The sequence below is a fragment of the Prionailurus bengalensis genome, chromosome C2 (assembly GCF_016509475.1).
Source record: "Prionailurus bengalensis isolate Pbe53 chromosome C2, Fcat_Pben_1.1_paternal_pri, whole genome shotgun sequence".
NCBI lineage: Eukaryota > Metazoa > Chordata > Mammalia > Carnivora > Felidae > Prionailurus > Prionailurus bengalensis.
Window position 1 is genome coordinate 65,820,492 of NC_057350.1, and position 12,227 is coordinate 65,832,718.

Genomic DNA, 12,227 nt, shown 5'->3' on the forward strand with positions numbered 1-12,227 from the left:
AAGAATGTACCTAACAGTTTTATTCTTAGTAATATCCCCAAACTGGAAACAACCAAATATTCAATAGTAGGAGAATAAACAAACTGTAGTATATTCATACAATGAAGTGTTACTGATATATGTAACCACCTGGATAAATCTCAAAAACAATATGCTGAGAGAAGCTTTACACAAAAGTGTATATCCAGTATAATTCCATTTATACGAAATTCTAGAACAGGCAAACTAATCTATGGTGGAAAGAAAATTAAAACAGTGATTACCTCTGGGAAGTGGTTGGTGGTGTTTGGAAAGAGGCATGAAGGAACCTCTAGAATAATGGTCATGTACTATATTGGGACACAGATTTGACTTGTAAGTGTATGCATTTATCAAAACTCAGCAAATGTACACAAGATTTGTGAATTTTATGTATTAATTTTACCTCAAAAGAAAAACTGTAAACAAATATCAAACTCTAGTGACTGATACGCATAGGCTGACATATTTTGGAAGAAGTGAACTGAGGTCTGCAACTTAACTTTGAAATGCATCAAAAATAAGGTGGACTGATAGATGGACAGAGGAATGGTTGGACAGTTATGTGTTATGCAATGATAGTAAAACATTAATGGGTGAAATTTAGATGCAGTTGCACAGGTGTTTGCTGAAAAATTCTTTCAATCTCACGTGTTTAAAATTTCCACGGGGCACCTGGGTGGTTCAGTCAGTTAAGTGTCCGACTTCGGCTCAGGTCATGATCTCGCAGTTCGTGAGTTTGAGCCCCACATCTGGCTCTGTGCTGACAGCTCAGAGCCTGGAGCCTGCTTTGGATTCTGTGTCTCCCTCTCTCTCTGCCCCTCCCCAGCTCATGCTCTGTCTGTCTCTCTCTCAAAAATAAACAAACATTAAAAAAAAATTTAAGTTTCCATAATAAAATGCTGGTCAAAAAAGGTAAGTCTATAGGGCATGAGTACAGCATATTTGTTACATGAAGCCAAATATCAAAGTACTTTGACCAAAAGAGTAAGACTGGTTGAGCCAGTCCATTCAACTAACACTACCCATCATTTGTGTCAATACAGGCTGTACCAGGTCCCTTTATTTGGTGAAGAGAGCCAATTAAAATATTCTCCACTGGTAGAATAGCATACCTCTCAAGTCTCTTGGGACAGTCCTGGTTTAAGCCTATTGTTCCAATTGTGTCTTAGTGTAGAAAATAAATTATATCGTCACCCTATCCACTCATCTTTCCAATTTTCTAAACTTTTGGTTTATATTTGAAGAATTTCCTTTTCCTCACTTTTATACTACTGTTTGCTTGATCCAAATTATTTCTTTAAAAACTTACTAATACAATGGTAAAACTGGAGTACTCACGGGTAGCCAAGGAAAAGGAGATTGAGCACTGAATGGCTTCGGAAGAGATTGACGAGGGTCCAACAAAGTACCCATCCACATAAAGTAAGTAGCACCAAACGAGCTGATATCAGAACCATGTAGTGAATCATAGATGCCGCACCCGCCTTAGTGGCCTGGAAGTTTGGAACCACCAAAAGGAACATTTTATAAATGGCCTTATTCAAAAGCAATATGACTCAAGTAAGGAAATTAGTAGATTTAGTGGAAATCAGTGACCAAAAAAAGGGGGGGGTGGTGGCGGGAGAAAAACTGTCTCATCCCACTTACCTTCCTCATTTTTAAAGATTCAGACCTCTCCAGGAAATTTCTTGGTTCTTTAAGTTCTTATGACATTGTCTAATTTGTTTACATTAGGGCTTCTCAAAGTATGAGAGCCACATTCATCAGAGTTACTTAGGCTACTTACTGAACTTGCAAATTCCTACTGCCTTTCCTTACAGATAGAGAACAAAGCTGTAAGTGAAGGAACCTGTATTTTAATAATCTACCAGGTGATTTTTATGTACATAAAGACATTGAACCATTAATTTATCTGACTTCAGATTAAACTGTGATGACCTCAACAGGAGTAACAACACTTCCATTTTTCTTGCAATCTTCCCCCCAATCTATTTGCTGAATTAATGTGTAATAAATTACTGAAGATTCAGAAAATAATCAGACCTTCTCTGACAAATCCCTATGTAAATAAAACTTTCTTTTTTGACTTTTGCAAACATGGAAATAATGTACAATCACTTCCACTTCTTTATATCACAGCTATTCAAATATTTGTTCTTAATCTCACATTTTAAAAACTGATGAAATACAGTAAGAAAGCATACTTATCTAAACATGAAGTTTTACAATGTTATTTTCTTTTACAATGAGCTAGTAAGAAGAGAATAAGCAAAATGCAGGGGAAAATGGTAGATTCCTACAACCTCAAAACAGCAGTGTCAGAATACAGAAAGAAGAAAAAAATTATGTGGGGTCAATAGCAATGGGAGGGAATAAAGAGACTTTCAGGTCCTTCATATATCCGTTTCTTAGTTTACCCAACATACTATATAGCATATATAATATACATGCAATATATAATATTTATATAGTTACTTATAAATGCAAAGAAGCAGGTGAATTAATACCCTAAGCCTCAAACTATGGAGAAGGTTCAAACTGTTCTCAGTCACAGCAGGGCAAATAATTGTGTATTACTACCCTGATATATACCTCATGCCAATGTACCTCACGTGTCAAAGCTGCTGGAATTATGCCATTGCCTCCATTTTCAAAATTTAAAGGCTGTTTCTGAGCAATGTCACCAGAGTAGCAGAGCTTGGGTGTATTTATCATTTTTGCCTTATTCCAAAGTCCAAGCTCTTAACCACTATGTTATGTATGACAGATACTGTATCAGGCCCTAGGGACACAGTAATAACCAAGACAAATAAGACTTCTGTCTTTATGAGGCTGCCGATATAAAAAAGACAATTAATATTTACACAAAATAATTATTTTTATAATTGTGGTATAAGTGCTACAGGAAAAGAGTAGGCTGTTAAGGAGAGCAAATAACAAGAGACCCCTAATCATTGGGAAAGCTTTCTGAGGAAGTGATATTTCAGCTGAGATCTAAAGAATAAGCAAAAACAAGCCAGGTAAAGAGTAGAAAAATATTCCTAATATTATGTTAATTGAGAAGTACAGTATATATACAAATAAAGATTAGGAAATATACGAAAATATGGTCTTCTCAATAATGAGGTTGTAAGTTACCATTTTTTCCTGCTTTATATTTTAGTGTTTTCCAATTTTTTTCAGTAAAATGTGCTACTTTCCTATTTAGAAAAATAATTTTTTAAAAAGGGAGTTGCCTCAGGTTGGTAGAAGAATAGCTGAATAACTTTTGGTCTTGTGGAGCAAATAGAGAAGTAGAATTGGCCTGGAGGTGAATGAACAGTCTTATCTAGTTGGGAGGTATTCCTCCGAGAATAGTATTTAGCTTTCTGAATTAATTACCTCCAGCCTCTCCTTAAAAATGGTCTTTCTCAAGGTAGGGATACTTTCTGATTTAAGCAAAAAAAAAGAAAAGAAAAAAGAATGTAAACATTTTAATGGAAGGAAGGAGAGATGATGATGGTTCTTATCTAATTTAGCTTTTTTTAAGGAAAAGAATCACTATACAGCTCTTATTTTTAATTTCTGAATAGGTAATATAGTCAGTGCTCAAAATACAAAATGTGTAATAGTGTTTATAGTGAAATTTCCCTCCTAATGGTCTTGTTCCCAGACATAACTAGGCAGTCCATTATTAGTTTGTATGTCCTTCTACAGATAATTTATTCATATATAAGCAGGTGTATTTTGTTCCTTCCACCTGCCTTATTTTAAACACTGTTCTGTACTTTGTTTTTTTCACTTAATATCTTAGTGGTCAGTACATTTTCATCTTTTTAATGGCTGTGTGCTATTCCATTATGTACATATCCCACAACTATTTAAACATTCTTTAATTCTTTCTCATGGACTTTAACTTACAGATTTAAGTCTTTGACCAGAAATCTTTTTAAATTTAAGTATTTCGATCTCTGTAAGAATTGCAGGTTTCTTTAGAAAACAGCTAAATACTTTCTAACTAAGATCATGCAAAAATTGTTAAGCTACTGTTAAGCCATTAGCAAAAGAAACAACAGAGTAGGTCAAGTTATAGCCCTTGGAGCTCCAAGGTAGAAACCTCAGTCATGAAGGAATTTACACATTAGCTGGACATACTAATTTGGCATAAACAAGTACCATTTCTAAGTAATTGAAGAGATGAAACAAAATCCTGCCAGTTTTCACAGATAAAAGCATAAAACTCCACTGAGTTCCTCTAAAGAAAGAACAGATTTTAATATATCCAAAGGCAAGCATCTATTTTCATGATCTAAATAACGAACCTGGGAGAAAAGGTTTTAGACAGGCTTTCCCGCTGTGAAAAAACAGGGAATCCTACTTTTGGTTAATTTCAAATGCCTTTCAGGTTATGACTTAACATCTGCACTTACTCTGTGCTCACAAGAAATAAGGTTCCTGAAAATTAGAGTTTATAGACACAAAGACAAAACATGCATGTTTTGGAAGGAAAAAAGTTGACTCTCAGTTATCTGTAATTATAGTAACTATTTACTTAAAACTATACATTAAATTATAAACTCCAAAATTAAAATTCTTAGTCACTTCAGCTAAGATTTTTTGTTTTTGTTTTCATAATCATTTATAGGGCATAAGATAACAAAATCTTAAGAGAACACATTTTACCTCCTTCACTGGAGTTTACAAATATATTAAAGAATAATTACCAATGGCCATTTATATCAACAACATGTAATTTAAAAAAGACATTAACGTCCCAAGTCTTTCCTCTATTGTCCATTAAGATTCTAATCTTTAATATTAGTCTTATGCAAATTTGGATGTTGTCATTTTAAAATTCCAAGTTTTAATAAACTCAAACAAGTATCTCTTGCTAGCAACTCCACAAATGGTATATAACTTCAAGTAAATGTTACCTAAAACAAAGTTTTAGATGCAACTGTTCATTTATATATAACTCTTCGTATCAATAGTTATTTAAAATTCATCCTATTTTTACTATAACTACTAAAATAAGAAAGGTTATATCGAAGAAGTTGGAAACTATAAATAAGCTCCTATCAAACAAATGAGATTTATAACCGTTCTCTTGAACATAGGACACTGAATTTTAAACATATTGTAGGAAAACCTTTTAAAAATAACTAGCACAACTCATGTGGAAGTAAAGAAATTAATTTGTAATTGTAGTCAATTATATTTGGACACATCACATATTCAGCTTGAATCCATCTTAATAACTAATCTAGCTCCAAGTGATAAAATATAGTGTTATAGAGCTGTTACCTCTGAGATGAGGGCCCATACAAGCCTCCTTGCAAGCATCACTGTGATGAATGCTGCCAGGTGGTAATCAATGAGATGAAAATTCTGTTAAGAGAAACAAATCACTGCATCAGAAAGAAATATGTGTATCTGGCTGCAATTACTACACCAAAATGTTTGCCCCCTCAAAAGATCTTCCTTACATCACCTTACATATACAGACCACAAGAATTTAAAAGCTCTTGAAGAGACTACCTACCTTCTATTTCTCCTTTCATGAAAAACTGCTTTAACTTTACAAACACTATTTTAAACTATCTGGAATGTATTCCTCTCCTTTCTTTGAAAGTTTACTGTGTTGAAAGGAAAAGACTATAGCTTTGAGTTAAAAAGTGATAACTTGCAGAATTATAGCAAGAATAACTTATTTAAAATGCCATATTTATAGTAAGTGTCAAATGTAATGGATGAGATGGAACTCTTAGCGTTCAGGAGTTAATATTTTTGGTCTCTCTATGCAAGCTTATGTTAATCTAATTGGGCATCTACTAACCTAAACTCCCTCCTGGCTGATATATCAATTATATTCACTTTGGTCTTTCTCTTTAACTTGATTTAACAACGTGTCCTCTATTTGATCTCTTCTTCCTAAGAAATTACAGCATTATCTAGATGTTGCATATGGTTCCTTCTAATTCTAAGTCTATATAAATAATAAGCAAAATGAAAAATCATTAGCAACAAACAAAACTGGGATGTATTTTCATCTTGATGGTCAAAAGGTCAATAGCTTTCCACAGTCCTTCTTCAAAAGCTGAATTTCTTAATTCAGTCAGTAAATATGTTCTGGGCACCCACAATGTGCTCCAAGTACTCTTCTTGATACTGACGATACACTGCTGAAGAATGACAGACAAGGTTCCTGCTCTCCTGGATCTTACTTTTTATTGTGCTGTGAGAGGCAAAGGGGATAGCAGAGATTACTAGTTGTCTCTTCTGCCATCATAGTCAAATTTAAGTGGGCACTGACTCCTAGCTAACTATAGGTTTATTTCCATGCCTCCCTTGCAAAAACTACTTATAGCTAAGGGATGTGAACGAAGCGATATATATAACTTCCAAGCCATGCCCTTAAAGGAAAGAGCTGTCTTTCTCCTTTCCTCCTTCCTGCTGGCCATATGTGCTGACAGGAGTCAGAATAGCTATCTTGGACTATGATTTGGAAGAAGCATGTTGGAGCTGGCAGAGCAATAGAAACAAAGAGGTGCCACACTGGCATATCACCTACTTAATTTTTTTTTTTTTAATTTATTTTGAGAAAGAGAGCATGAGAGATCACAAGCAGGGGAGGGGCAGAGAGAGAGAGAGAATCCCAAGTAGGCTCTGCTCTGTCAGTGCAGAGCCCAATGTGGGGCTTGATCGCACAAACTGTGAGATTGTAACCTGAGCCAAAACCAAGAGCTGACGCTCTACTGACTGAACCACCCAGATGCCCCTCACCTGCTTAATTCTTATTTCATAAGGAAATAAAGTTCTTTTCTGCTTTAGCCACCCTGTTACAGCAGCTAAAGCCGTATCTTTCATAAATTTGTTTAAGTGTAAGGGCAATGACAAGCTAACAAGCAAAAGCATTTTAGACAGTTATAACTGCTCCCAAGAAATAAGACCGTGATAAATAATAACTGGGATGAGAGGTGCAGAGTCAACTTAAATTCTTGGTTAGGGAGGACATCTCTGAGACTGTGGCATTTGGATTGGGAGCTGAATGACAAAGAAGCATCACCCACGACAAGAGCTGAGGGCAGAGAGCACCAGGAAGAGGGAAAAGCAATCACAGAAGCCCTAAGACAGGAATATATATGCCTGATGGGTCTGAAAATCAGCAAGAGGGCTGGAATGAGGTAATGAGCAACAAAAGATTGAGTTTACATATATTATTTAAAAAAATTTTTTTAATGTTTGTTTTTTTTGAGGGACAGAGAGACAGAGTGTGAGCAGGCAAGGGGCAGAGAGAGAGAGGGAGACACAGAATCTGAAGCAGGCTTCAGGCTCTGCACTGTCAGCATAGAGCCTGATGCTGGGCTTGAACTCACAGTTGGAACTCACGAACTGTGAGATCATGACTCGAGCTGAAGTCGGACGCTCAACCGACTGAGCCACCCAGGTCTCCCATATTTAAAAATGTTTTAACGTTTGAGAGAGAGAGACAGAATGTGAGTGGGAGAGGGGCAGAGAGAGATGGAAACTCAAAATCTGAAGCAGGATCCAGGCTCTGAGCCAACAGCACAGAGCACAACACAGGGCCCGAACCTACAAGTCATATGATCATGACCTGAGCCGAAGCTGGATGTCCAGCCAACTGGGCCACCCGGGCGCCCCTTAGCTTTTTTTTTTTTTTTTTTTTTAACATTTATTTATTTTTGAGAGAGAGAGCACACACACAGGCACAGAGAGAGGGAGAGAGAATCCCAAGCAGGCTCTGCACTGTAAGCGCAGAGCCAGACACAGGGCTTGATCCCATGAACCTTGAGATTACAACCTGAGCCAAAATCAGAGTTGGACATCTAACCGACTGAGCCACCCAGGTACCCCTATACCCTCTTAGCTTTGAGACTTCTTCTTGCTCACCCCACTCCTCCAAAATAATGCAAACAAATTTACTACACCCCCTACCTAATGTTTGAGGGTCTTATTTATGGACTATCACCAGTCCATCTAAGACATTTTTGTATCAAAAGATTTAAGTGCCTAATGTATCATATTGTTAAGCAAATTTTGTTATATTCTGAAACACCGAAAACTGGTAATTCTGTAAACCAGAATATCTGATTAATCACCCTTCACTCCTGACTATTCTGAATAGTTTACTATGCTACTTCTAGCTTTTATGTTTCTTAGGGTTAAAATTTACTCAGCTAATGTCTTGATAGCTAGAACAATACTTTACTTATTCAGGGGGTCTACATTTTCTTTTAGATAATTATTAAGATTTTGAAATGGAAAAAGAAAAACCTAATATATAAGTCTGACAAATTTCTGAGTCAGACACACATAATAAAAAAAGACCACTAGTTGAGATCTAAGTCCCTTCTAGAGCATCCCAGTCACATAGCCATCTGCTATGTTTGAATACCTTCAGTCACAGGAAGTAACTAGGTCTCTGGAGCCCATTCATCTTTGAACAGCTCACTGAATCAGGCCCCTCTCAGATGGATGGGCTAAAATCTTACTTGCTGTTCCACAGATGTTATTCTTTGCTTCACAAGTGAACTTTAAATTTTGTGTGAGCTAGGACCATATATGGCAGATAAGTGAGCCAATCCACAGAATAACCTGTTTTAAGTGTGCTTTCCTCTACTGCACAGACCAGAAAGCTAAAAACTACATTTCCAGACTTTCTTACAACTGAAGTTCTAGATTTGACTTAGTTTCTGCCAACCATAAGCATTACATAAAATCTGAATTCAGAACTGAGTGAAATGGGGCAGGGTAAAAGGCACTCATTTTTGTTGTTATGAGTCAGAGCAAAAGAAGCATAATTCTGGACTCAGCAGCTATAGTAGTAGCTTCCTGATTATGACAGGAGCACTGGCTCCCTTTGTTGCAAGGCAACATTTGTAGGGGACTTTTAAAAGAACTCTTGCCAGAAACATTTGACTGAGAGAAGAGTTCTTTGATCAGCTTACGAATTTAACAACTGAGAAGTTTCCATGGAATGGCAAAGTGAAAACTGAATAATGAACTACCCAGCAAGTACTTATGGAGTAAATACAGAATAAATACAAAAAGTAAAGCATAGCATTGAGTGAGCACTCACTCTGTCACTACTGTGATTTTGAGCCAGCTTTGCAATCTTTAGATCTCATATTTCTCATTTATAAAATGGGAACCAGAAAGTAGTACCTGTTTTTAGAAGGAGTAAATAAGATAATACTTGCAAAGAATAGTAAGCAATGAATGTTTGTCAATGTCATCGTTAAGATAGTGAGGAATTTACTTAAAGAGCTACATAGCTGGAAGAAGCCTTAAAGATCATCTAATCCAACCTCTTCATTTTACAACAATATGGCCAAAGAAGGGTAAAGTACAGTTCCTGCACTCAATAAATTCATAATCCAGGAGAAAAGGCTATTAAAAAAAAAAAAAGCACACAATTTGGCACTGAATCATTACAAGTTTTGTTTTGTTTTTTTTTTTGGAATAACACAAGCAGGAAAGTTTATTAAACCACAAAGTACACTCTTGATATGTAAGAGCAAGTGAGCTCACGAGAGCTGTGCCAAATCGTTACAATTCTTAAATAAACCAAAATTCTCTTACTTGGTATTAAGTAGGTGTATCATCAATATGCAAAGAAATTTTTTTTTAATATTTATTTATTTTTGAGAGAGAGAGAGAGACACACACAGACAGACAGACAGGAGAGAAGAGAGGAGACATAGAATCCAAAGCAGGATCCAGGCTCTGAGCTATCAGCGAAGAGCCCAACATAGGGCTTAAACCCATGAACCGGGAGATAATGACCTGAGTCGAACTTGGATGGTTAACCAACCGAGCTACCCAGGTGACCCGAAAATTCTTTTTTTTAAAGTTTACTTATTTTGAGAGACAGCGAGGATGAGTGGGGAAGGAGTAAAGAGAGAAAGATGGGGGGGGGGGGGGTGGAGAGGAAGAGGGAGAGGGAGAGAGACAGAGAGAGAGAGAGAGAGAGACAGAGAGAGAGAGAGAATCCCAAGAGAGAGAGAGAGACAGAGAGAGAGAGAGAGAATCCCAAGCAGGGCTTCAGTGTGGAGCCTCATGCAGGGCTCAAATTCACAAACCATGAGATTATGACCTAAGCTGAAACCAAGAGTCAGTCACTTAACCAACTGAGCCACCCAGAGTCCCTGGAAAGAAAATTCTTAATAGTTAATTCCAGGAACAACCAAATGATACAAGTTTTGTTTTGTTTTGTTTAATGTTTATTCCCTTCCCATATCATTTTGAAGATTTTGGTCCACATTTGAGTCCTATGTTTACCAGGCCAAGGAAGTTTTCTAATCTTGATAAGTCCCAGATACATAAACTACCCAGCACAATAGTCTTCTTTCTCCTAGAGTGTATCTCTACTACCCACCCAAATCTGCCACTGCCAACCACTTACCTATCAAGTAACATGAGCACCCTTACTTGTTACTTTATATACCCATCTATGGAGAACCTTCTCTGCACTGAGATTGTCCCAGCTCTCCTAAAGAAACGGAAAGATCACAGAAGAAACCTACAATATATTCTGACATACTTCAGCAAAGATAGTCTTTGTCTCCATTTTATTTTTGTAACAGCGCCCAATTTTATTCATCATAACAATAAAACCTATGAAAGGATTATAATTTCTAGCCTCCTTGCAGTTAGGAGTGGAAGCATGTGACAATGATGTGAGCCTGGCCCACAAGAAACTCTCCTTCATACTTCCCTATGCTCTTTCCCCTTTCTGGCTGACGGAGATGGACCACAGCCACCTTGGAAGCCACATACTGGAAGACAGAAGAGTCTCCATCTGGGTCCCCTGACTGACCACATGGAAGCGTGCTAATCCTGTGAACCAAAACAACTGCCTCAGATATTACGTGTTTGAAGCATTATACAATTTTAGGTTTATCTGTTATAGAAGCAGCCATTATCCTAAAATAGCCATTAAAAAGATAAATTTCCTAGAATTTAATCATATTGGCACCTTAAATATCCAACAAATTTAAGACAGTGTAAAGAAAGCTAAGTATCAAAACTCTTTCTTGATATTACTGTAACAAATTATTTAAATGTTTTTTGTATTTTCATTTATATTTCATTTATATTTTTACTTTGTCTGGTCAAGGACCAAAGACAGATATTTATATTTTAACAATCTTATGAGATTAGTTTTTAAAGTAATCTGTGGTTTAACAGAAAAACATTTTATTGAAAGAAAAATTATGAAGACAAGTAATTTGTACACATAGGCTTTCCACTAGTTTCTTGGTTAAGTCACATAAAGGCCTATTAAGACTTACCAGTGAAGTACAAGAAGCAGGATGATTGTAAGGATACCACCACACTGTTTTATAGATATTGATATATTGGATGAACAGAGCAACCAGCAGGTAGATGAAAAAGAGAAATTCAAAGAGCAGGCTCCCATCCACAGGCAAATCAGGAATTTGGCAATGACGAACAGGACCTGGGGTGATTAAGGCTGTGATAGGTGGGACCGGAAGGCCAATAGCACTACCATTCCTGAAAAAGAAAACTACGGTTAACTCAAATGGTGACAGCTTTCAGAGTTATAGAGCATAAAAGGACCCTGCTTCCTTCCCCATTAACCTTTTAGCTGTTGGCCTTCCCCCAAACTCTCTCCTAGGATGTCCTACTTGTCTCTCCCTCTATGCACACTCTCTCAGTGATCTAACATGTGGCCACAGCTTCCATGATCTCCAATGTGCTGAAAACTAAAATTTTTCTCCATAGAGCTCACCGCTGAGTTTCAAACCCACGTTATCATGCTATCTACTGGACATTGCTGTGTTCTTCCTCCTATAGTCTTGATCCTAGTTCATGGCCCACTCAGTAGCTGCCAAAATCAGAAACTTGGGAGTCATATTAGAACTTTCCTCTGCCTCTCCATACCTAATCACTCTCTAAATCTTATATATTCCACTTTGTAAAACTTTTTCTACACTGTACCCTCCTCTCTAAACCCAATGCCTTAGTTCAAGCAGTTACCATTTTTTACCTAAACTATTGAAGTAATCTCCTTAAAATTAACTCTATTAAATTCTCCAACCTGCCTTCAGAGATCTTTCTAAAGTGAAATTGATAGTGTTACTGTCTTGTCTAAAACTCTTTAATGGCTCTCTACTGCCAACAGGATAATATCCAGAAATTTTCAGTATGTCCTATGAGGCTCTCTACTTAACAGATTAGCC

General features: G+C 36.8%; 1 protein-coding gene across 1 annotated transcript in view; it reads right to left on the reverse strand.

Moving 5' to 3' along the window:
- Positions 1–12,227, reverse strand: part of TMEM39A (transmembrane protein 39A) — a 30,892-nt gene that overhangs the window by 12,669 nt on the left and 5,996 nt on the right. The window contains exons 3-5 of the mRNA XM_043594239.1: positions 11,316–11,538; positions 5,305–5,388; positions 1,360–1,514 (exon numbers count right to left, since the gene is read on the reverse strand). Of these exons, the coding sequence (XP_043450174.1) occupies positions 1,360–1,514; positions 5,305–5,388; positions 11,316–11,538 (462 nt within the window). The remainder of the gene's footprint in view (positions 1–1,359; positions 1,515–5,304; positions 5,389–11,315; positions 11,539–12,227) is intronic.